This window comes from Anomalospiza imberbis, chromosome 1 (genome assembly GCF_031753505.1).
Source record: "Anomalospiza imberbis isolate Cuckoo-Finch-1a 21T00152 chromosome 1, ASM3175350v1, whole genome shotgun sequence".
In the NCBI taxonomy this organism is placed as follows: Eukaryota; Metazoa; Chordata; class Aves; order Passeriformes; family Viduidae; genus Anomalospiza; species Anomalospiza imberbis.
The window spans coordinates 97,733,384-97,760,656 of NC_089681.1; the positions used below are offsets into that span (position 1 = coordinate 97,733,384).

Below are 27,273 nucleotides of genomic sequence, written 5' to 3' on the forward strand. Positions count from 1 at the left end.
TCTTCAAAAAGTACCAACTCTTGAACACTTGCATGAAGTATCCTGAACTAAGTGGATTACAATGCTGTGAGAAAGGTATCATAATCTAGCTGCTGCACATTGAAAACAGTAAATTGTGCAGATCAATCTCTTTTACACTGCACTGAAAGCTCACCACATATAGCAATTAAGACAGCACTCTAAACTGTAACTAACACAAACACACTTCACTAACTATAGAAGGCACGGAATTAATACTATGGAAGGCCTTAAAGTAAGACTCAGCAAGATACATAAAACTTCACAATAGATCCATTTCCAAAAATCTTACCTCTATTTCACAAATGAGTGATTCAAAGAAGAGAACATAACTGTCAGCAGTTTTGAAACCATGGTCTAATACTGAGACTATGCAGCACCAAATCTCCCAGTGGTTCAAATTACACTCAGATCAAGCCCAGGCAACTAATCACCTATTTGTCAAATTAACTAAATTACCTGTCTGTAGCTTAACATTCACAGGATTCAGAGTTCATATTAGTTTTTATACTTTTAGATTCCAAGATACAGAGGATACTTAACCTAGCAATGAGACACAGGCAGACATTATCAGCAGACTTTGCCAATAGGAAGTTAACTTGCTGAAGTCTTTCTACCCAAAATTTGTGAAGAGAGAGTTTATTCTGCTTTGACACATACATGAAATCATCACAACTCTTTTTTGGTCACTTTCACTTAGACAGATACTCTGCACACATGTCCTGTCTAGTGTGTATTATTGCCACTTCAAAACAGCCTTTACTAGAATACATTTATAATACCTTAGTGAAAGAAAGTACATGCAAGAGGAATATGGTCAATTAAATTATGACTAGAACAAATAAATAAGTGCCTTGTTCTCACATTAATACTATATTCTCAATTAATCTACGATTAAGAAAAAATGCAAGAATAAGGTTGAGGTAAGCAAACCAGTTTAACAAAAGGGACATACAGAAGTGAAGTAACAATCATTAAAATGAGAGAAAAGGGTAACTAGGGAACTCAATGCTGGATTGTTATTCACTACACGTGAAAGTATCATTACTTTAAATGCTAAGGAAAAAACCCATTTCTGTTTCACGCTGTTCTATGTTCAGGCAAGAGATGGTTTTTACATTCTTCCACATGACAGCTTTTGTAGAGTGAACAAAACGAAGCACGGTTTCTGGCAGGAGGAGGATCCCTAAAAACAAACTGAGATGACGAAGTTCTAGCGAAGCCGCCCCGCGCTGACAGCGACCCAGGCCTGCGCGACGCGACCCTCCCACAGCTGCGACGACGAGGCCGGTCCGACCGACCCGCAAGACACCAAGGCCTCCCCGGGCCCTGTCCTGCCGGTGAAAGGCCGTCACAACCGCCCACAACGCTCCGGCGGACACGTCTCCCAGCGTCCTCTCCTCGCCGTACCTGCGGTGGGAGTGGGCTCCCACGTCCACCCGCTCCGCGCGGCAGCACCTGCTCCTCGCTGATCTTCTGCTTCAGCTTCTTGAACATGGTGGCGGGAGGGAAAAGGGGATGAGGGTACGGCTTCCAGGCCGTCTGGTCAGGCGGCAAGGGGCGCCCAGGGGGCGGCGGAACCGATGTCCCCTCGCCCCGGCCCGCGGAACAACCGCCCCTCCGCCCTCGGACCCCCCCCCCCGCGGGGCACGGGCAGCCGCGACCGCTGCGCCTGCGCAGCCAACGTGGAGCCGAGCTCTTCGGCCCGCACGGTGTGCGGCGAGGCACAAACTTCCTAACGCAATGCCCGCTGCTACTCCTCCCACAGCCCAGGCGGAGGTGTAGCCTGGCATTGCCTGGCCTCACTCGCTCCATCTCTCCCGGCGAGCGAGGGAGGCGGTGCCGTCCTGGGAAATGTTGCAGGCGGAGGAGTGACCGCTTCTGTCCGGAAAGACGAAAAATAGAGCGGAAAAAGTTGCCGCCTCGCTGCGCCTTTCCGCCGCCGTAGCCGTTTGATTCCGTACCTTAAACCCCGCCACGGAGCCGCTTGATTTGTCAGAATGCTAACCCTGAGGGTCTGGAAGGCCTCGCGTGAGAGTCCTCCTGAGTCTGTCAGCCATAGTGTCGAGGACAAGTTTGCACAAGCCGAAGAACCGGACAGCAAGGTAACAAAAAGGTGTTCGGTTCTAAGGCTTGTGAAAGCTTCCGACTAAAAAATGCCCAATAGCTGCTTTTTGAAGCTGCCTGGAAACCTATCAGCTAATAAGAAAGTCGCGACGTTTTTCTTTTGAGTAGCCTTCTGTTTGTAAACCTGAGATACACTGTTACAACTAAAGTACCATTGAAGGTGGAAAGGCAATATTTGCTACTATTGTTGTTACTACTGTCTCCACGAAACTATGGCAGAAATGTTCTTGGCTGCTCAAGGTTAAAACCTCTGACTTTAGATCCCTTGTTGGATGACGTTTGTGCGTGTGTGTTCAGTGCTGCGAATGTAGATGCAGAGGGCTGTCAAGAGTAGCCAGCATTCATTCTCCAGCAACGGACTATTTTGAAACTTACTGTGATGACAGTGACATTGTATGAAGGCTAAAAAATACATGGTGGTGTTTGCAAGAAACCATGAATCACGTGTTCTTCAGTAAAGCTTCCTATTAGGGAGGCTGTATACAGTAATCACAAATGCCCAGAAATGTTTTCACTGAAATACACTCCTGAAATCTCTAAGTAATTTGCCGGGGGGGGGGGGGGGGGAAGTGGATAGGAAATGATTTTCCCATTTGTTTTACACTGACTAAAAAAATAATCAAGATAAATCTACAGCAAAAATAAACTGGTTTTCCTAGGTTTTTTGCTACATTAAACAAACATATTTTATGTTTGTTTAATGTAGCAAAAAACACCCTTTTTTAAACAAAAAAAAAAATTTAGCAATCTGTTTTGTTGTAGATAAACTGTGATTGGTAGTGACCCTTTTGTTTGTGTGTTCCTGTTAAGACTACTATGCATACTTCAGATGACACCGGTGACTTGCACACTCTACTGATTTTTGGTGACAACAACTGTTGACTTCAAACACCTTGAAAAAAGTTAATCTGAACCTACAAGCTGTAATAGCCAGGTAAGTATCTTAAAAATTTGTAGAGTATCTTTCCTGTAGGTTGAAACAGAATTATAGGAAAAAGTCACCGGGACTAAAAGGACAAAACTATCTGAATAGCAGTCCATAAGGAAATAAGATAAAATGGGCAATTAAATTTACTGCATCCATAAAAATTAAACATTTTCTGCTTCAGTGAGGTAGCTTCTGTTTCCTCTAAATATGACATGTAGCAGCATGGTGGTAAAATTGAGAGATTATCAAGTGAGAGGAGCATGGCCTGGTGAATGCTTTGGGAAACCCTTTAACAACTTTCAATAACCTAATAAATCCACTACCCTCTCATACCTGTGTTCTCTATTACAAATACTAGCTTATATTCTCTTTTTCTGTTCAGATTACTCTTCTGATTTAAACCTAAGTCACTAGATGTAATATGTGAATTTGATGGACAGATGCGTAGTTGTAAGGACACTAGCTCCCATAGCTATCAAATAGAAAAGCACAGCTCTTTTAATTAATTCATAAAATGTATACAATACAAAAGAGAGCTCTGTATTATTTCCCTGGAAAATTTAAAGCTTGAAATGGTATGTTGTGAGTGTTTCTCATGTACTGATGTTTCTGTAGGACTAAAGGCTCTGTGGAATAGAACAAATCTGAGATGAGAAACTATGATTTATAATTTAAAATACTTTTAATCCTTTAGCTAGAAGAGACTTCTGTAACTCTGTAAATACATAACAAAGAGAGATGCTTCCCTTATTGCATTTTCATGCTATTTTATCATTTCTAGGAACTCACCTGTATATAAGGATGACATGCTGACATGCTTCTTTTTTATTCTCCCCTTGTCTACAAAGAAATACTGCAAATGGAGAATCTTGAGATGTGAAAATCTTTGACTTGGAAAATATATTTAAAAGGAAGCAATTACCAAAATGCTCAGAATGCTCTAGGTAACCAAAACTCTGTGTTTTGGTTTCAAGACAAATTTCATGAGAAACTCCCTGGAATGAGCATCTTCTTTAAAGAGAAAGGGCATTAATAACTCCCTTTTATTCTGCCGTAGAAAGAAATGGATACTAGCACGTGGGAAAAAAAAAAAAAAAAAAAAAACCAACCAAAAACCAAACAAAACAGACAACCAACTGCTTATTAACAAAAAAAGAAGGGGATGCCTGCAAGGCACAGAAAAGGATTTCAATTTCAAAACTTTAACCCCCAGCCCCCACCAGACTGCATGGATGTGAGGCAAAGATGGTAGCTGCCCCTCTTTGTCTCAGGGAAGGAGAGGAAAGAGTTCACGAAGCAGCTGGGAACCTGATGGATTTCTGGCATGGGTCTCCTCCTTGCAGTAGACGAAGTTGGTAGAATTTAATGTCCTTTTTCCTGTTAATTCAGCTTCTCCGAGGTCTTGGGTTTGGGGCGGCTGCCCCCCAGCCAGCTTCCTGAACAGACCGAAAAAAGAAGAAAAAGCTAACCTGAAACAGTTCAAGAAAAAACAAACAAACAAACACAAACAACAAAACAAACACAAGGCTGCTGAGAGGATTTGCTGGTAAAGTGTCCAGGCCAGGGTAAGGAAAAATACCAGAAGCTCCTTGCCTAAACTAACACAAACAAATCCAGGGAAGGCAACGAAGTAACAATCCGTGCTGCATCTGACCACTCTGGGGTGAGGAGAGTTTGAACACCAGAATTCTCAGCTCTGGCCACTGGTTCACCTTAAAGCTACAGCAGCCATTTTCTGGCCATAACACAGATCGTCATAAAATCACCTCAAGACATCACGCATCTTCATCTCTTACCATGCACTATTTCAAAATAAATTAAAATTCTAATAATCAAACTGTTCTTTCTCAGACTTTGCTCACTTTGTCACTTTGATACCATACTCCTTTCCCACACATTAGGTCTTTCTCTGCTTATATGGAAAAGGCCAGGATATTGGGTTAAAAATCAGATACAGCTCACAAAATAGTTATGTTTAACTGTTAATATAAAATATAACATCTAGATTTACTAATATAAAATGTTACTTATTGATGAATTTGTCTATTAAAATGGAACACATAATTGCTAAGTAGCAAGGTAACTGTTTTCCAGCTATTCAAAATAAACTCTGATGTCTAAAATTGAAGTATTGCAATGTTACATTTACACAAGAAAAATAAACACTTTAAAAAAACCGTTATCACGACAAAACAGTGACAAGTCTTCACACAAGTATTTCCTCTGGTAATTTCCTTCAAACCACTCAACCTTTTTCTTGACTCTTGTAGGGGAAGGGGGTTTAACTTAAGGGTTGCAATTACACTGTTACATTTTTAATAAACCAAATATAAACTCAGATTATTCTATTATGAAAAACTAGGCTGACCTCAACTTGTCGTGCAGGACCAATTCATTTGGATTAGCAACTTTGGGAGATAAGACAAAACAGATGCTGTGTTGATCAGGATAGTCTCAGTATTAAACTGTATTCGGTATATTTGGGTCAGACAGAGGTCACAATCAGAAACTTCAACTCTAAAATATATTAGAAATTTTACAAGTTTTTTTAGTACTACAATGTAGAGTAAGCTAGCAGGCATAAAAAGAACAAGGCAACTATGTTTTATTACTCTGTCTGGCTAAATTAAAGGATTTCAGGCAATTTCTTATTATACTTCCATTACTGTTAAGTCCTTATGAAACCAGGAATCATATTGGGAGCTTCTCAAGTCTGATTTAGCAGCAATTTGCATGCAGCCAAAGAAACTCAGAATTATGACGGAAGACACTGCTCACTGAAGAATTTACAGCATGATTTCTACTCTTGTGATTCTTATCTGTTAAACATGTGATACTACTTCCCTACAGAAGTGCTACATTGAATTATTTACCAGAGATTAAGACCAGACATTCTCAGGCAGGGAGGCCTGCTGTGACTTCTTGAATCAAAATACACAGAACTCTTGGATACACCAAGATGTAATTCTGTCTCCTACCAGTAATGACTAGAATAGTCTTTGAATAGTCTTTGATATACAAGCATAAAGTGTTATTTATTGTTCTTCTATTATCCTACCTTATTCAGTTCATCCCTGTAACTATTCAAAATAGTTACTAATGTTATTTCTGTGCCATGTAACTCCCTAGACCCCTGTTCACCTCATTCTTCAATATAAAGTGCCACAATCCAAAGCACAAAGATAATCTTGCTGTTGGTATGCCAAGAGAAAAAAGATTATTATTATAGTGAGAAAAAATGTTGCTAACAGTTAAAATTTCATTATTATACTATAAATATGCACTGAAATTCTTAAAAGGAAGGCATAACTTTGTTTTGGCTCTGTTCAGATACTGGAAGTAACTCTTCATATGCTCTCATAATACATTAACCAACATCATGTATTGTAATGAGGGGGAGAGTGGGTTGGAGACAGAGACAACACACCCCCCAGGTCTTCATGTGACAGCAGTGTCTTTTATTGTTCCTACCTTCCTTAAATATGAGGATTTGAATCTCCTGGTCCATACAGCTCATTGGTCTGGCTTAAACACCACCCAGCTCCAGTGCCAGTGAGATGTCTGCAGCTTAGGGTGGAATGTGATAGAGTTAAGTCCCTGTAAGTATTTAAATCCGTCCTATCGTAACTCAACCCAGAGGCTGGGTAATGGAACCACATTGGGTTTCTTATTTATAGCCAAATTCATTGCCTAATACAAGCTAGCTTGTACTGTAGCAACGTATTATATAATTCTTGTTCCAATTGTATCCTAACGGTTGCAATGAAAATGTTTAATGCAGTATTTTCTTCTCCTTCGTTTAATAAAAACTGGTTTATTTAAATTTATCTATATAGGCACAATATGAAGTATCACACATCCATTAATTTTATTATTCAAAGTATTTTTCTGGATATTTTGTTCTTTATAGTCTAGAGGTCCAGACTTTTGCTAGTCCATTAGGAACAAATAAGCAAATAACACACTGCTTTCCTTCTTGCCATCATCTGTTAAAACCTTTTAATTTCTTACAGGTATGAACAATATCAGAAAGTCTCATTGGGTAATTTAGTACCTACAAGCTGTATGGGGCTTGAGGTCTTCTGGTATAATCTATTTAGCATGTGCTCAAGCAGGAGCCATGCAAGAGGGTTAGGTATAGGGGGGGAACTGTGAGCATTATGAAGTAACAAAACACCACAAATAAAAGTACTTTAGCTTCTGTGGTGTCAGTAATGTAGAGTACACAGTGTATACTTTTAAAACATTCTGTCTTGTTGACATCACTTTAAAGCCTGCAAAACTGCCATGTAGCTATTGAGCAGGTTTAGAAGTGACTTTGCTTACCTAAGCAGCCTGAAATACTTCAGAATCAAGTATTCAAAATCAAGAGGCTACTTCTCTGGAGTTCAAAGGAGAAATTGCCGCTTCAGGAGAATACCCAGTCTCCAAAAAGCAAGTTGGAAAAGCCAACATTACACAGGTAAATGCAGTTGTTGCTCAAAAGAAGCCTCAGAGCAGTGGCTCTTCTCTGAGTTATACCAGCTAGCCACCAAACATGGACTGGGGTCTCCAGCAGTAGCAAGCATGCTACAATTTTTAACTACCAATGAGATGACACTTTTGATATCAAGCAGATATCAAAGCTGCTTTGTACCCCAGTCCAGTATATGATGTTCAAGTCTACCTGGCAGCGATATGTAGAAGACCAGGTGCTGCGGAATCTAGAGGTACTGCAGCAACATCCACAATTTGGGGCAGGAGTTGCTCAACTTATGGGACTACCCCCAGTTGACAATCCACAGTTACAGGCATGTTTACATCCTCTAGTATTGGCACAGGCCAAAGACTTGGGAATACAAGCCCTGTGGAAGGTTGCAGACATGGCAACACTGACTCAAAGGTATTCTACAATTAAACAGGGCCCTAAAGGACTATATATACAGTTTATAGAGAGGTTAAAAGATGCCATGGATAAACACATAATAAATAATGATGCAAGAAATCAATTATTACGACAATTGGCATGGGATAATGCAAATGAGGACTGCAAAAGAGCTATCAATTTATTACCATAAGAAAATCCTCCTAAAATGAATTAACTGATGTGTGTGCTAAAGTTGGAACAGATTCATATAACATGGCTTTGTTAGCTGATTCTTTTTCAGCTGCTATGGGGCTGTCGCATCAGTGTTATGGATGTGGACAACAAGGCCACATAAGAGCAGATTGTCCCCACAAGACCAATTCACTAGGGACACATCGAAGACAAAGGTTACTACTCTGGGAAACTGTAACCGATGTCGGAAGCCCAGTCACTGGGCCGAACAGTGTTGGTCCAAGTTTCATCTTAATGGACAGCTCCTCAATCAGCAGGGAAACAGGGAAACAGGGAAACAGGAACAGGAGCGTGGTGAGGAAGCGCACACAGACACAAGCATCTTCCCGTCACCCAGTGCGAGTCTGTGCAACTGGAAAGACAAGAGAGTCAGCAGGTATGGATGTTTTCACTGCCATCACAGTAACTATAAGTTCATTATAGGTACATGAAGTTCCTCTTGAGGCCTGTGGACCTATAGGGAGAGGGTTAAGTGCTCTTTTGCTGGGATAATCAAGTGCAACACTACAAGGCATTTTTATTCACCTAGGTGTCATAGATGCTGATTTCACAGGAGCGATAGGTGCCATGGCGTCAATGCCTTCTCCCCCTGTGACTATCCTAGAAAAAACTCGTATTGCCCAGCTTATACCTTTTAACTCTTGTTTCCACAACAGACCCAAGGACATGAGGAGACCAAGGCTTCAGAGCAACAGGAGAACCACAGGTGTACTGGACTACTCAGGTCGTCTCTGAATGCATGGAACGAATATGGTTTGTACACTCTCAATGCCTCAAGGAAGTCCATCTTATATAGATGTCAGTGGTACAGTAGACACCAGAGTGGATGTTACTATCATTTCTACAAACACATGGCCTCAATCGTGGCATACTGAGGCTGAAGGATCTGTTGTTGCAGGCCTTGGAGGACCACACAAAAGTTATCTAAGCAGCAAACCTGTGTTGGTTAAAAATTTTGAAGGTCAAACAGACACTATACATCCCTATGTTACTGCTATCCCACTTAACTTATGGGGAAGGGATGTCTTATCAGCATAGTCAGGATGGGAATGGATTTTTAGCTAGGGTCATTGTAACAAAGGGCGTAAAACAGCTTACCTTAGCCTTGAAATATCTCACTGAATGGACTGTGTGGGTTCAACAGTGGTCCCTTGAAAAAGAAAAATTAAACGCTCTTAAATCCCTAGTTCAGAAACAACTGGTTCAAGGTCACAATGAGCCTTCAACAAGCCCATGGAACACACCTGTGTTTGTAATGAGAAAGAACTCAGGAAAATGGATATTACTACATGATCTAAGAAAAATTAATTCTGTTATAGAGAGTATGGGTGCTTTACAGTCTGGAATGCCATCACTTACTATGATAACAGCCAATTGGAACGTATTAATTGTTGATTTAAAGGATTGGTTTTTTACTATTCCTTTACACCCAGATGATACCCAAAAGTTTGCCTTTACAGTTCTTTCCATCAATCATGCAGCACCAGTTTAAAGATATCAATGGAAAGTGCTCCCATAGAGAATTAAGAACAGCCCCACAACTTGCCAGTGGTATGTTGCACAGGCACTTCCAATAGTGAGAGAACAATTTCCAGGGGCATATTGTTATCATTATATGGATGACGTCGTAATAGCAATACCAACCAAAGGAGGCCTTTTACAAATAAGGCCAGAATTTATGCAGATACTGCAAAAATTTGGCTTACAAATTGCACCAGAAAAGGTACAACAAAAACCACCATGGGAATACCTGGGAGTCAAAATATTAGATCAAACCATACAAATGCAAAAAATTCAATTTCAACCAAAATTCAGACTTTAAATGATGCACAGAAACTTTTGAGTATCATTAATTGGGTAAGACCTTATTTAGGATTAACTACCCCACAACTGCCACCTTTATTTAACATCCTTAAAGGTGATCCTGAGTTAACCTCATCAAGAAAATTAACACCGCAGGCAAAAACTGTGCTTGAATTAGTAGAACGAGCCATAACAAACAGACAAGTGTACTGGATATGTCCAAAGGTTTGTGTTATAGTATTTGTTGTTATTGCTGTTTTATATCCTACAGGTATCATTGGACAATGGGACACTCAGTGGTCAGACCCTCTACTTATTTGGAATGGGTTTTTCTGTCACATCAACCTAAAAAGACAGCACCTTCCATATTTGAATGAATTGCTCAATTAATTATTAAGTGTCGCCAAAGATGTATACAATTAAATGCCAAATATCCTGCAAAAATTATTATATCTGTTGCACAGGAATATTTTGAATGGCGCTTTGCAAACAGCACAGGACTTCAAAGTGCTTTACAAAATTATTCAGGACAAATCACCTACCACCTACCTAGTCATAAACTGTTGCAATTAAGTGGGTCCGCTGCATTGTCACTGAGACCATTGGATCGTCATACACCACTGTAAGTTCTCACTGTCTTTACTGATGGTTCTGAGAAAATGGGGAAAGCCATCGTGACCTGGAAGGAGGACAAGGGGTGGCAAACACTCAAAGGTCATGATAGTGGATCACCCCAGTTACTGGAGTTACATGCTGTCACTATGGCTTTCCAATGATTTCTTCACACTTCTTTAAATATTGTAACTGATTCTACCCCTGTCGCAGATATAACACAAGGATTAGACCAAGCTTTACTGAAAGAAAGTGACAGTGCCGCACTATTTGATCTGTTAAAAGGTTTGTGGCATACAATCAAAGTCAGAACATCTCCTTATTGTATTTTACACATTCGGAGTCATACTAATTTGCCTGGTTTTATAGCAGAGGGTAATGCTCAGGCTGATTGGTTAGCTAGCCCTGCCTGGACAGCATCACAGCCTGACATGCTGACATAGGCAAGAGCATCCCACGCCTTTTTTCATCAGGGTGTTAGAGCATTACAAAGGCAATTCTCACTGACAAACACAGAGGCATGCAAAATTGTTAAATAATGCATAAGCCTCGCAGGGAACTTGCAGGATATCTCTCCTTGTCACTGCTTCTTATTGTTTTCTTACTGTTTTAGATTTTTCCCTGTGTTCCTTCTCACACTTGGAGTAAGCAATTTCTTATTTTCTTTTCTATCTGGCTTTACCAATCTTTCTCTGAATGTGATGCTTTTGAATTAAGTCATGTACAGTTAAATAATTGTGACAGCAAGATTGCTAAATTCAGAAAACTTATCTCTTTTGGGGCTTTTTTTCCCTGAAGAGATAAAAGATGTGCCTTCAAATCTTCCTATGTGAAGAATATCTTGTGAGTATCTTGTAAAAGATTTCCGTGCAGGTAGTTTGCACACATTTAATGCTATAGTCATTGCTTTGGCAAATTTGACAAAGTGCAGCATTGTGTGTTTTGCAGCTTCTAGGGAGGGGTTTCTAGGCTTTGTCTCACCTAACTTTAGACATCTGAAATTTATCTAGGTATCCTAAATAGTCAATAGAAATACACATACCTCCACAGAACAGGAGGCGAGATACATTTTCCCATGTGTCTTTCAAAGGGATATCTATGTGTGAAAGAGATTCTAGTCAGAATTGTGCTCAGTACAGTCAATGAAGTTGAGAGAGCTATCATTTGATTTTGTAGTATATAGCCCCAGAGGCTGAAGGGCTCTCCATGCTCCAGTGCCTACCAGTCTTCTCAATTATTCCAATCCTTGAGTTGAATGTCAGCAGAAAAAAGTTTTCTTCAGGTGACCTTTACCAAAAGAATCAATGTTAGGTGGAGTAAATCAATTCCTTTTCTGTCCATTTAATAGAAAGGGATCCTAAAGATGAAATACGTTTGCTTAGGTGAGAGAAATCATACTCTTTGTCGATGGCATCAATTGCCCAGTATTGAAAGCAGAAAGAAGCAAAAAAGCAAGCCAATAAATGTGCAATTCAGTCAGCAGAACTTCAAGCAAACCAGTGAAAAAAAATTTGCTTGATATATAATATGAATCTGAGATCTACATCTAGAGTCCTTAATGATGTTTTTTATTCTCATTTAAAATATGAAAGAGGATAAAATGATGATATAAAGAATTCATGGCTTTTAGTTAGAGTATTTCTTTAGAGACATGTACCCTGTGAAAACATGTTTAGCCACCTATTAGCTTCCCATCAGCAATTTTTGCATTTTTAAAAGCTTTTACAATCTATAATTTAATATTTCTTGGATAATTTGGGGGTTTTTTTACTAATATTTGCATAGGCTTTTTTTTTTGGAACACTGGGAAAAATTTTCAGAAATGGTTCAATTGGCTGCTCTGTCATTTAATATTAGAAAGTATTTATGGTGTTGTTTCTAGAAGAAAAATGCACTAAATCAAAGAGTATTCCCATTATACTTCTCCACTATTTTTCCCACCATCGAGCAAAGACAATTTTCTATTCTTTCCAGAATCCCAGAACACACTCCTAATTTATCAAACAGAGCTTCTCATCAGACTTTTAAGAGCAACATGCTCCTATGTTTATTTCTGCCATCTTGCTTGAAGGGCACTTACCCCACTATTAGAATCTAGACGTAGAAGGAAAAAAAAAAAAAAAAGGCATCTCCTCATCTACCATCTAGCTGTTTTTCCTGGTTAATTAATTTGTTGCTCTGATATTGATTGTTACAGATTTTGGTTTCCAGTCTTTGTCAGAAAAGTCAAAATATTTAGGACAAACAGTTCCACATTGACAAAGCAACGGAAAGAATTCTGCTGGAAAGAAATAGTTAGTCCCAGGTATCTGGAAACAAAGGTGTACAATTAATTGGTTACAGCTGAAGAGTTGTTTCATGTTGCATTCTAGGCATGAGCTTCTATTAAAACTGCTGTACATTTTATGTACTTCCCACATCAAAACCTATCTCCTGATAGGGTTAATTAACATTAGAAGTGAGAAACAGATCTTGTGTTAGAAACAATAGCAAACCAAGGAAAAAAAAACCCAAAACCACAAACCCCCCAAAAACAAACAAACCTAAAAGCTCCAACTCACAAACACACTACCAAAGAAACAGTTTCTTTGGTTGCCACTTTTTCACTTCTCTTCCACAATGTAAAGGTAGCTCTTGACGGTTTAAGGAGTAGAAAGTACCCAAGTCTATTTGAAACCATATTGCTTCTGAAAATCTTTTGGCCTGAATATTGTCGCTAATATGATTTTTTCTTCTAAGTAAGCAGCAGCTTCTTCTTCTTCTTCTTTTGAAAATAAGATTTGTCATTATTTCTATGGTTTGAAGCAACTTAAGATGGTTTGGTTACAGGAATAAAATACTCATTTTTATTGATGCTTATACATATGGGTCTGTAGATGATTGTACAAATCAGGTCCGTTTCTTTTCATTAGTTTAGTTTGTTTCATAGACTTTTCTTTCCTACGCTCCAAATTTCACTGCTGTGTTTTGACAATCACTTTGCAAACACCTGGTTGAAGAAGCAAGCCTCCCAATCAATTCCTAAGCATTTCCTTTTGCAAAGTAGATTTCCATTGAGTCTAAATAGCCAAGATGAAAGAACCCCATTTCCCCCCTGAAAGTCAAGCTTTAAAAGGGTAAAAGAAGGACATTATGGAGAACAATCTTTCTTCTCGATCATTCATAAGATCTAGTGGATGTTGTGATAGACGACTTGCCTGTTTCTGATGAAAACCTTTTCGATTTTGCAAAGGAGAAGGGAAGAAGGATAGTGGGAAAACCACTTCCTTACCTTGAAGCAATTGCTAGGCAAGTTCCTTGAGTCACTACTTAGTGCCTCTGCAGTCTGTAGCAGAAGTTCTCCATATTCAAAAAGAATGATTTAGAAGAAATAGAAAGATCTGGAGAAGGTCATTTCAATAGGTGTGCTCAGTCACTATTGAAATGAAGTTTAAAATGAGCTTCCCTCTCAATTGATTTCTGCCAGATGAGGACAAAGAATTGTAGGGACATGCAGCAGCCCAACCTCTGCTCTGTTCTCTTCAGTTATCAGCCTTTGAAGAAATTGTCATTTCTACCTGAATTTCTAGTGCGCACTTTGCAGAGATGTTGCATGAGCTGTAGTTGCAGATTTCTAAGAATGGCTATTTCCTTCTTTTGCAAGCTAAAATTGATGGACAAGGCACCACAGATGTTCAACGTATTTTTTCCCACCAAATAACTTGAAATGATACTATGGTTCATCCATTTGAGAAACTTGCAAGTACTAATCCAGAAGGCTTGATAGGAACTTTGATACACCTCTGCTTATTGAAGTACTTCCTGTGAAAACTGCTGCAGTTCGACTTAGTGCAATGAAAGTGCACTTTCAGCTTATCTGATAGTATTTCTACTTGGCAGAAGCACTGCAATATGATCTTGAAAAAATAGACATGACATAGTTGCATGATTACCTTTGATTTAAAACCAGCTTGCCATTTCATTTCTTGCTCCTAGAATTTCTGTTCTGATTGATGTCCTGCTTTTCCAGAGGGTAAATTTAGGACTTGTCCATTCAAAAGTATGTGTCTCTCATTTAATTCAGTGCCTTTTTATTACATACCTCTTACAAACAAAGCCTCTCTTGGATATTTTGATAGGTCTGAGGAATCAATAGCTATTGACTTCACTATATTTGTAGTGATTATGTTTCCAATCTCAACCTCCAGAAATTCAAGAAAGGAACAACCAATCAAGTTCTTTCTTCAGTTGAAATCTGTTGGATCAAGTAATGTTTTTACTAAGAACACTTCAGAATTTTCTCTATTGATCAAATCAAGTCACGGTAAGGTATTCAGTTGGTAGGTTTGGAATGGGTTTCTCACCACCTTGTTGCCTACATTACACTTCTCACATTCCTCTTGGAAAGCAAATGAGCTTCGGTAAATTTCCAGTGTAGATTTCTTATCTTATTAGCAGTCTAGAAACAATTCTTATGATCTTAAATTGAACTCTGTTTCTAGACGAATGATAGTTGTAAAAATATAGAATGTGATAAAAGAAAATCTATTTTCAAGGTGATGCCTACAATTGCCCTCTACTGATTGCTATTATCTAGACAACCCAAATAGAATTGTGGTAGCTGATATTTGGAAAGCAAGGTGTTGGTTTTAATGAGAGTTTTTGAATACTTGACTGAATCCAGAGTTAGAGAATTGGAACAATTAAATGTAGAGAGATTTCTTGAAAAAATCCCTTCATAAAAAAGGCATGTCGTAGGTGTGTGCTAAACATGCCATAGATGTCTTCCTGCAAAACATGATCTGTCATCGATGTCATTATTCTTTTGTTGCCATAATACTTGGGGAAAAAAATTGCATGCAAGCAACCTAAGTTGGACTAAATGGTTCACATGAAGATGTAGTTAAGACAGTTTTTACCAAATATTGAATGACTTTTATCACAATCTAGGTAATAAATCCAGGTAATAGATCCAGGAAGAATACCCCTTGACTTTGAAAACCAAAGGTTGTTGAACAGAAAAAAGATAGTCCCTTCTTTCAGACCCAAAATCACACATCTGTTTGCAGGGGGAAGAGGTGCAACTGTGTGTGTGAATGGGAAGTATACTCACCCACCAAACTGATCCAATCTTTAGTAACTGCCATCTAGCAAGTGAGTGTGCATAGAATGTTCTGATCTTAATTTCTCTTTTTTTTTTAAAATATTTTCTAGTCTGTTGAAAAATTCTTCTGTGTTTGTGTGAGACTAGAAATGTCCATAAAGCTTACTGTGTAAGGGCAATCCTTTGTACTAGATGATGAATATTTAGAATATTGTATTTTCATCTGCATCAATCCATTTTCTTCTTTTGGAAATATTTTTGTTATCTAAAGTAGTAACTTTCAAGATGTATTTTTAGAAGGTGTAAAAATGGTGTACAAATGCATCATTTGTATCAAAGAAAGACAAAGAAAACCCTTTCAAACCATCCATTCCATCATTTCAATATTGTATTTTTGAATTTTCAATATCTAACTTGAATTCTCACTTTAAAATTGCTTTTAAAAGCTCTTTCTTCACACAAATTTGTTATTGATACATTTCTATACTTTAAAATTACATTTAGGGAAGAGTCATTTACTGTAACTACTTCACAGTTTAGAAATTAACATCAAAGGGAAGGGAGGGAGGGAGGAAAGGAAGGAAGGAAAGGAAGGAAAGGAAGGGAGGGAGGGAGGAAAGGAAGGAAGGAAAGGAAGGAAAGGAAGGAAAGGAAGGAAAGGAAGGAAAGGAAGGAAAGGAAGGAAAGGAAGGAAGGAAAGGAAGGAAAGGATGGAAAGGAAGGAAAGGAAGGAAAGGAAGGAAAGGAAGGAAAGGAAGGAAGGAAAGGAAGGAAAGGAAAGGAAGGAAAGGAAAGGAAGGAAAGGAAAGGAAGGAAAGGAAGGAAAGGAAGGAAAGGAAGGAAAGGAAGGAAAGGAAGGAAAGGAAGGAAAGGAAGGAAGGAAGGAAGGAAGGAAGGGAGGGAGGGAGGGAGGGAGGGAGGCAGGCAGGGAGGCAGGGAGGGAGGGAGGGAGGGAGGGAGAGAGGGAGGGAGGGAGGGAGGAATTTCCAAATGTCAGAAGTCTTAAAAATTATAAAACATTTGTGTGTGTGGTATTGAAATGCCAGGACTGTTACTAGATATAGTAATGCTAAATTGAACATCTATGTGAGACCAAACCAGTTAAACTCATTGGACAACGGTTTCTCAGAATCAAGAGTCTGTTATTTCTATCTTAAACCACTTACTGATAACTGCACAGTGTGAATATTATCATAGAATAATAGAATGGTTTGGGTTGGAAGAGACCTTAAAGTTCACCGAAATTCACCCCCCATGTCACCGGCAGGGACACCTTCCGCTCGACCACGTTAAGCTCAAAGAGCCATTCAAGCTGGCCTTGAACACTTCCAGGAATGGGTCACCCACAACATGTTCCAGTGTCTCACAAGCCTCATGGCAAAGAATTTCTTGCCAATACCTAAACCAAACATATACTCTTCAGGTTTTAAAGGCATCAACACTTTTCCTATCACAACATGCCCTTGTGTAGCTCACCTCCCTCCTTCTGCTAGGCTGCCTTCAGATACTGGAGGCCAGCTATAATATTTCCCCAGAGTCTGCTCTTCTCCAGGCTTAGAAGATGCCTGGAGCACTCAGGCTTCATTACAGATTTCCTGTGCTACACTGGGGGCTCAGACCATTCTTCTTCTTAGAATTGTTGTGTGATGCTCAGCCACTGTTACTTGTTCTTCATTGTGGTACAGGTCATAAATAGTTGATTGCTTTAATAAAGACACACTGGAAATGATAAGAGCTAAATTTTAAAGCCAAATGAATTGGAGAAAAATTCCTTAACCTGTGGCCAGTTACCCCAGCCCATAGACTGATTGTAAATGACATTCCTTGCAGATGTTATGATCCATGAACCAAAGCCAAGTGATGTATACTACTTAAGACAGATGTTCTACCTGCTTCCTGGAATATGTTCTTATACTACTTGTATACTACTAATATGTTCTTATACTACTTAAGACAGATGTTCTACCTGCTTCCTGGAATATGTTCTTATGCTTCTAAAACAAGAGCCTGAACATTAAGAACAAGGGATTCCATCATGAAGTAATGAAGCGATTTGGTTGAAAGGAAAATGCATTTTTTTGAAGGAAATGAGTTTGGGGGTTAGCACAGCACGATCTCAGAAACTGAGGGCCAGCTTAGTTCTCTGGTTCAGAGACAAGTGAAGCAATTCAGGAGTGTCCTCCTGTGAAAAGAAGTTACAGATCCTTCTGCACAACAGTTAACAAGCAGCATCTGAAATGTGTGCAAATCAAATACTAGCCACTACAAGTTTGCCAGCCATGAGTACTAGGGCAACTCAGACTGATAGCAGTGTTCTGCCCTTGTGCCTGTTAGAATAGACAGAAAAGAATGAGGAAAATTATTTTTTCCAACTAGTTTGTTTCAGTACTGATACAAAGACTATTTTCCTGCCCTCAGGAGACAGCAAAAACTGTCAACAACTGAAATGCTTCAGAATTGGAAATTATCTGAATCACAAATTTTTCTTTTCAAATAGAATTTAAAATGAAATTCATAACTATAAAACAGATAGCACTGTTTGAAGATGAATGTACTATACATCCTAAAATATTCCCAGAGATAACCATTGTGTACAAAGTCTGTTGAAAAGTCTAGAGCTCCTGGTAAAATACTTGTACACAACTGAGGTACCTAAATGATAGTCTCTTTTCAGATTAGTGATCCTCTTCAATCTCATCACTTCTACCAATTGATTTCCGTAAGTCCTTAGAAAACAAGAATTTAACTTTTTTTAGTTCTATTTTAAAAAATGACAGTGACAAGAGTTAATTGCACTCCCTATTTTCTGAAAAGCCTGAAAATCAAGCCTTAAGAACGTTCTCTTGGATTTTATTTCCTAGAAAAAGAAATTTTAAAGGAGTGGCAGAGAGAATGGGAGCTTCAAGCAAAAGAATTTAAGCTTCTAATTCTTACCTATGACAAGATGTGGACAGAGAATAGATTTGAGTTAGCAGCTGTTTGACATTTGCACATACTCTTCCCACTAAAGAAGAGCTCAAGGATGGCTTTCTGCCCCACAAGCTGCAGCTTCCTTCAAGGCACATCCACGTGCTGCGGCATGGAGCCCTCCACGGCCTGCAGTGTAGGTATGTGTTCCTCCACGGTTCTCCAGGGACTGCTGGGAGGCAACCTGCTTCACTATGATGTCCTCCAGGAACTGCAGGGGATTCTCTGCTCTGTCAACTGGAGCACCTCCTCCTCCTTGTCTCACCTTAGCATCACAGAGCTGCTTCTCATCATCTTTTTTTTCCTCACTTCTCACTGCCTAGTCATATGTTTTTCACTTTTTACAATATCTTTTCACAGAGATGGATGGGCTCAGTTTCAAAAATGTCTCTTGCTAGAAAATGACATGCTATACAAAACCATGCTTTTATAGAAAAGCATAGTAGAAGTAGAAATCTACTGCTAAAGAACCAGAAAACTGACAATGCTTCACTGAAATATGTCCCCTCACTTTGCCTTCTTTCTCCTTAAGATCTGGAAAGAATACTGGGCATAAGACAGTGTTGTTTCAAGGAAAAGATTTTTTTTTAGGATTATAGGGTGCGTGTTCAAATTTCTGTTGAGAAAAGGCACTTTGTATTTTGTGATAAATATCATGACCCAATAGATGCTACAGAATATCACTAGTGACAAATTCTGAGCAACAACAGCAGATCAAAATCTGGTGAGAGCAAGCAGTAGACCTTGAGTGGTCAGGACAGAACTATGGAGTCATAGAATCAGCTGAATTGGAAGGGGTCCATCAGGATCACCACGTCCAACTCCCGGCCCTACATGGGACCATCCTTGAGAATCACACCATATGCCTGAGAGCAATGGCCAAAAGCTTCTTGAACTCAGACAGGTGTGATGCTGTAACCACTCCCTGAAGAGACTCTTCCAGTGCCCAGCCATCCTCTGCTTCAAAACCTTTTTCCTGCTATCCCACCTAAACCTCCCCTGACTCAGCTGCATGCCATTTCTTCCAGTCCTGTCCTTGTAGACCTCATTTGAATACTTTCTAATACCTTCATGTCTTTTTTCATTGTGGCACCCAAAACTGCCCCCAGCACTCAAGGTGAGGCTGCCCCAGAGCAGAGCAGAGCAGAGCAGAGCAGAGCAGAGCAGAACATCGCCCCCCTTGCCGAGCTGGCAATGCTGTGCCTGATGCACTCCAGGAGAGGATTGGCCCTCCTGACTGCTGACTCACATTCAGCTTGCCATTGGCCAGAAGCCTGGGTCCCTTTCTGCGGTGCTTCTCTCCAGCCTCTTGCTCCCTAGTCTATACACAGCCCAGGATTGGCCAGTCCCAGGTGCTGAATCCAGCACTTGCCCTTGTTCAACTTCATCTGCTTGGTGATTGTCCATCTCTCTTCTTTGTCAAGATCTCTCTGCAGGGCTTCTCTGCCCTCAAGGCAATTAGTTCCCAGCTCCTCCTGATTTAGTGTCTTTGGCAAACTCACTTAATAGTCCTTCAAGTCCCATGTCCAGCTTGTTAGAAAGATGTTGAAGAGAAATGGCCCAAGGATGATACTATCTAGCTGTGGCCACGCGGCAGATGTGGCCAGGGTGGCCGCCTTCCAAGAGCATCTCCCTTGACCAAGGCGGATAGCCCAAACGAGCAGCAGATGCTTGCATAGGCAGATGGTGTATAGCAGGCTGACCAGAGAAGACAGGAAAGGCTCTCTGTGTAGGCTTCCAACCACTGTTTATTAACAGGAGGGCTGAAGGGACAGCGAGGAGCAGGGGTCAGAGCCCAGAAGTCAGAGCCTCCAACAGGGGAGGGTCCAAGGTATTGAACTGACCAGGGCTAGGTGGGGTGAAACAACTCGAGGGCCAGTGGGAGGAGGGATAAGGGCAGGCACAAAAGTGGGCTAAAGGAAAAATAACCAATGGCTAGACAGAGGGGGAGCAACATATAACAAGGACCAATGGGAAAGTATGAAACTGTGAACATTCTGGAACTGGGGAAGGGACTAGAAGTGATGTCACAACATCAAGAACAAAGAACCATGGAAAAAAAACGCCTAGTTGTCTCTCTAACCTAAAGTCTTGTATCCTCCCAAGGCATTCCTGCCCCTCCTTCCTCCGTATGAGATACTACATCTAGCCACTGAAATGAGGGCTCCATACTTCTTCTTGTTCCTCAGTGCAGAAATCAAAACAAATGTCTTCTTATTTCTTTCTTTTACAGCTATGCAGACATCTCTGCTTATGTTCATGCTTTTAATCCCAACAGCAGCTACATGACATTTACACACACATCAGCAGCACACTTTCCCTACTGTTACTAGACTTAACAATTTTGCAATCTGTGAATCAGTAACCTTTGCAACTAAATTCAGACCTTCAACATTTCTCAAAGAAAGAAGAAAATGTCCACAGAAGAAAACTTTGCTGCATACTCTGTAAGACTACAGAATACATGATCATGAGTTAGCATCACAATCATTGAAGAACAGACCCTATACATTAGCAGGGAAAAAATTCAAAGAAGAGCTATTTTATGCAGCAACATAGCTGACAAACAAAAAATCTAGCTTCTTCCAAACTGTTCCCTGCAGTATACAGGTGTCGCTACCGAGTATGAAAGTGTCACGGACTCCAAGAAGGCTGCTTTGCACAACTGCAACTTCAATGCGAGAGTCTTCTCTTTATAGACTGTTCTGACACATTCTACCTGATTGGCTAATTAGCAAAAACACTTTTCTCACACACAATCCTTGAGAAGAACAGAAAAACAAAGCATAGAAAAACACCAGCTGCAGGTTGTTTACAATAACAAGCTATCATCCTTTCTCTACAACTCCCTAAAAGACTCCCGAGTCCGCTGTGAGAAAACTTACCGTGTTTTCTCGCTCTCTGACCAGGCTGTCATCTCCACATAAATGTACTTGTAAAAATAGAGAAGATAGAAGATGTGGTTTTGAAAGGCTCTATCCTTGCTAGGCCAAATTGGATCTCATCCTGTAGATGAAAGATCAAGGAGCTCAAAGTGGAGATAGGGAGACATGTCCAGATAACAAGATATAGCAAAGCATTTCTAAAGATAATGAGGGATTCTGGTGGACTGGGCAGTTAGGTTAAATCTGCCACACTCATTCACTTTCGGGGACTGAATTGTGGAGTGCTAAACCATATCTGCTGCTGTTTAAAGTAAAAGAGACCCATCCAAATTGTATGGTTAGTGTGAACACTCATTCTCTATTGTGAAACACTTCATAAGATATTACACAGTCATAGGAACAAAATTAAATAAAGCCATTAAACCCTCTTGGGATGGGAAAATATGTTCCAAATTTTTTTCCTCAGTTTTCTTTATTTTTTTTTTTTTTTCCTCCCACAGCATCTAAATCGTCATTTCGACCATTCTGGAATGCTTCCAACAGATGAACCCAGCATAGTATTTTTATTACAGGCTCTTGCCCCTTACATGCTTCTTTACAGTTTTGTAATATACTTCACAGTCATTAGAGTTTTTTTATCTCTTTTCCCAGAGACAATTTTAAAGGACTACTTAACCCCTAAAAATCATAATTTCTCTGGTGTCTCAAAGCTTTTTAAGAAAGTTGTTTTGGTTTGTTTGTTTGGTTTTGTTTTGTTTTTTAATACTGCAGCACTCCTAATGGCTTCAGACCCACTACAAGTAGAAGTTCCAAATCAATCTTATCATAAAGAGACTGTTAAAGCTAATGAACTGCCAGTTTTGGTATTTGTATGTTTCTAAATCCTTTTAATGTCAAGGTTGCCTTCCTGAATCCTCAGCTGAATTAGAAAATATTGTGTGTATAAAACAGACCCAGTTCAATTGCTTCTGCAAATTCACCTTGCTTGTTATACAGGATTGTACTTCATGAAATCTTGTTTCATTCAAACATTAAAAGTATAGATTTGACATCATATGTGACCCTTTCATCTGTCTGAACTGTATTTCCTTGTGTGAGTTTCTCAGTTGCTTCAAATAAGGACAGATTCTTTTCAATTCACATAGCATGTTGTCTGAAGATCTCCTGTCTGCTTTCTTCACTGGCTTGAATGGGAAGACGTGAATGTTATCTTTTATAGTCTGAATATCTGAAGGTTCTCTTTTCTAGTCTACTTTTACCTACCAGTGTGCTTATATCTACTAGGACCAATTTCAGCTTGAAAGAACATATCAGAAAATCTCATGACTAAAATGGCCAAAAAGAATTCATAAGACTAAGATTTAGTGTTGCTGAAGCTAGAGGCAGAAATATTGAAATCCTCCAGCCTCCTTTTTAGTACCTCATTTGTATTCCAAAATCAGTGCAAAATCTTGTCCTTTAAGATCCAGCTGTCAGCCAGCTGAACTAGCTGAGTTTATAGCAACAGGGTGACATTAGTACGGCTCACGTGATGCTGCACACAGAAGTCCTCAGTGTGCAGCTCTAGCATACAGTAATGCCATGCAGTTGGACAATGCCAGTGCTGACTTTGGATCACCAGAAGAGTAGTACTATAGAGATTTGATGGAGAGGTCTCTGGAGGAAGTGGCCTGAAGAAGACAGCAGAAATCCCATCTGTGTGTTTGTACAAAGAATTGAAATGCCATTTCCAGAAAAAGATCTTCAAATGGATCTAGCTTTTTCTGCAGATGATTTCTAAATGATATGCATTCCATGGAGAGTTTCACTGAGCATCTGAAATACAGCTGCATTGAAGTGGATTGAATCAAGGTTGGGCAGCAGTGAAATTAAGGTTTTCAGGAATACCTGACATCCAAGTCCTGCAGAAATTTATACCTTTTGATGACCAGATGCTTTTTAAAATAATGGCTGACCATTTAGCTACCTAATATTTTTAATCTGAAATACAAAGGAAATCTTAAACTGTGAGAGAAAACTCACATCTTTTATGGCTTGAATATTTTTCTTAGTTTATTTCCTGTTTTCCAATTCATTTCTACAAATCATATTATTAGGTAATGAGAACTCATGCTGTATAAAAATATTGAATGCTATACTTCCAAGTTAGGACTATTTTTTTCCTGGAACTGTTTAAAAAAAAAAAAGCAAAATCTGGATTCTTTCTTCCCCACACTCATCCTTCTATGAAAAGAATTGAAATCTTCTATTTTGACCTTACATGGTGCAATTCTATTCAGAAATTCAAGGCTCTATTATAAGATCGTTTCCATTGTTTTCTGGCTATTCTAACTTCCCGGAACCACTCTTTGCAGTTCCATATTTTTTACAGTAAGGCATCACAGGGGTCTGTGAGAAGTTTGAATGTGAAGGAGAACTAACATGCAAAATACATGTGACATACTTGACATATTTCACTTCAGAAAGTTACAGTATGCTTCAACGGGACGAAATATGAAAAAAATCAACTTAACACAAGATTTCTAAATATTGAAAATCTATGACCTGAACTGTGAGTCAGTTTGCAGGACTCTGTGGAACTGCAAAGGTGAAGTCCAAGGAATAGAGCAGAAGGTGTATTGGGCAGGGGTACAGAAGATAGCTTTGAAGGGTGCTGTAAGCAAGATTGCATCCTATAAAGATAGCAGCTGCTTCTGCTGGTGCCAACATAGAAAATTTGTGCCACCAGCCTAGTTTTCTGGAGACATTTGACCTGTACATTCTTGAGGGTTTGCAGATGTGAATGACTCTGTCCTTGGATCCTTTTTTTCTTTTGAATGTGTATGACCTGATCTGCTATTGTGTACTGTACCATATTGTTTTCTAAACAGACATGTCTCAACTCTTTGAAAGCAGTAGTTGGAAGTTAGGTTGCAATCATGAGTTGGCTGTCAAAATAATTAATTTTCTGGCTGAAGCAAAAGAGCAATAGAAAAATTCAATCCACTTCTATGATAGAGATTCATTTTGAATGGACAAGGTCATTTGCATTAGTGGTTGTACTGCATGTGCAAGAAATATGACTTGCTTGGTTTCTAATGATGACAATAGTCCTCTTTGTATTACTACAAGAATTGAATCTATCATCATTATTTTCCTATTATTATTGTGCTGTAAAGGAAAAATAGTTTTGCATGAAGCAAGGAGTAAAATGCACGTATTTAACATCATTCTTGCAGGTAGTCCTCAATTCTGAAAATACCTCCCAGAAGCTGCATCAAATGGGAAAGCTAGACAGATGGCAGAATGCAGAACCTGCATTGCATTTAGGATTGAGTACAAAATAAAACCCAAGAAATTCTTAATGGATGCTTCCTAAGTACAAAGGCGCCATAAATTCAAGTTGAAAAATAGTCAATGTGAAACTTGTTCGATGAATCAAAAAATGCTGCTAATCAAGAGACTACCGTGCCAAGTGTGCTACAAGGCATTTTTGTAGTTAACATAATTTCCAGCATGAAAAAATACTCTTTTTCTTGTCGATTGTTTAAGAGTGCACAACAGTTTGAAAAAAAGCGCTTTTCTTTTTCTACTGGTAAGAACTGTGTATCATTAGAAGAGATACTGTCAACAGGTTTTTGAAAACAATGCTATTTTCAAGGTTAATTCTATTCATAAATACTTCACATGAAAAAATTGGATCTGCTGTTAATCCTGAAGACTCTTAAAGGATGTCTTTGTTGCAGTCTCTTCTCATTACTAGAGGAGTTCAGTCTTACCTGCAATCAAATGCTTTTTGATGTTCCTGATGCATGGCCTAGACATCCTTCTCCATGACCATCATGATTTCCATAGCAAGTGATGAGAATTTCTGTTCATGATTGGTGAAATTAAGTATAACATTGATGTAAAGTCAGTTGGAAGTTTTTTTCTCCAAAGAAATCTCTTCCTTCCTAATGAAAACCATTGCCAATAGCACACCTACTCCGTTTTTCAGGAGGTGAAATAATACACCTGCACTGTACAATTGCCGCCTTTTTTTTCACCAGAAGAAGAAAACTGTTGTTTTCTTCTTCTTCTATCACTTTAGACTTACTTGATTCCAATTAGCTTTCAACCTTTGAATTTCTATTTCTAGCTAATTACTTTCACAGTGTGCTATAGCATATGTATTCCAAAAGGCCATTTGCACATCTTCAAATGGCTTACTTCTATGATATTAAGAAATGGTTGTACTTCTATTAAGAAACCATCAAGATGCAGTCATATTTTATCTTATACCAAATTAAAAAGAACCCCAAGGATGAAAAATGATACCAGCAGAAGATGGCTGTAAGACTGTTGCAGGAGTTTTTTTCCAGAACCATGTGCAGTTCTTCCCAATTTTATTTTTCCCACTGATTGCTTCATACAGGAATATTTTTACACAGTCTTCTAATAGTGGCATGTTACTACTGGGGTAGGGTATTGCCCTGCCAGCATTGAAATTGACTCTATTGTAGTTGTGTTCAAATTTGCTGATGGGACAAGGATATTTTGCTCAACACACTTTAGCAAGCAAGAGAGCCTCTTAGTCTTTAGATGCTAGGAGTCCCAGAAAAAGATGAATGAGGTGATGATGTGCCTTGTGTTCTGAAGAGAGATCAAAAATGTCTTTCTGGGGTCACCCCCGTCTTGGTACAGAAAGTGCACAGAAGGGTTGGAAGCAGCACTTTAACCCTCATTGCATTCACTAGTAAATGTGAGACAGAACTTGCCCCAAGGTTTGTGCAAGAAGACTCTTTTGCTGCAACTGTTAACCAGACAATATCTATGGGAAAATTGGCAGTGGCAGCAAGCAAGCCCTTCCTGGGAAATGGACTGAAATTGTGCCGAAGTTATTCCCATTCCCTGTTGCTAAGCTCTGCTCTCTAGCTGTCAGATATGGTTGGGACCATGTTGAAATCATTTGAAACAATGGACTGATGCTGCAATATTGAGTCAACATAGGTGGTCTTTTCCATAGGTGTCATGGAAAACTATTTCTATTGGTAAAAATGAGTTGAATATCAAAAAAGAACAGCATGGTAGAAAAAAAATGACATCAATAGAATGAAGATGCCCAGAGTTCTTCTTTTTAAGTTACACAGAGTGAATATTTTCTAAAGAAGGTTATGAAACTTATGAAGAAGTAGGAGTACATTCCATATGACTGGTGCACAAGTTCATCTTTCCAACTTAGAAAAAACATATAATTAAAAGACAAATTTTCTTCCTTGTGGAAAAGTAGCCCATTAGTAATTTGATCAAAGGTAGGATTCTATTAAGTATTCCTACAAGACAGTAGTAGTACTAGGAAAAGCCTTTTGGCGTGTATTTAACTCCAGGAAACTGGAGAAAGCAGAAGAGTGTCTTTCCCTGCTGCAAGCTGTACTTCCTATTTGCTATTGCTGCTTGAACATTGTCGAAAGAAAACTTGTCCAAAGAAGACTACTGTATAGAAGCAACTGTAAATATCCATTCAGTTTCTGCCAATTTTAACTAGAAAGTATGAGACACACACCCTAGTTGAATAGTCTAGTGCATAGATGGAGTATACCATCACTAATAAAGGGGCACTCTGGATAAAGGAGCAAATGCAGATTAATTTCAGGGAATGAAGTGATTGGAGAGCTAAGTGCAGACACTCAACTTGACAAGAAATGACATCCAGTAATCCCAACCAGAACCATATAGAACTTCATTTTGAAATGGGTGGCATTTATGGTCCTCTCTTCCTCCTATATGAAGGATC

General features: G+C 39.3%; 1 protein-coding gene and 1 long non-coding RNA gene across 9 annotated transcripts in view; one reads left to right on the top strand and one right to left on the bottom strand.

Moving 5' to 3' along the window:
* GOLGA4 (golgin A4) overlaps positions 1 to 1,833 on the bottom strand; it is a 73,851-nt gene extending 72,018 nt beyond the window's left edge. For all 8 annotated transcript variants that reach the window (XM_068201290.1, XM_068201320.1, XM_068201276.1 and 5 more), the window contains exon 1: positions 1,429 to 1,833. In XM_068201290.1, the coding sequence (XP_068057391.1) occupies positions 1,429 to 1,833 (405 nt within the window). The remainder of the gene's footprint in view (positions 1 to 1,428) is intronic.
* A 157-nt stretch (positions 1,834 to 1,990) lies between these two features.
* Positions 1,991 to 6,281, top strand: LOC137480256 (uncharacterized). Its single transcript, XR_011002764.1, has 3 exons — positions 1,991 to 2,123; positions 2,956 to 3,079; positions 3,922 to 6,281. It is a non-coding gene; the product is annotated as an uncharacterized lncRNA (long non-coding RNA).
* Positions 6,282 to 27,273: the final 20,992 nt, after the last annotated feature.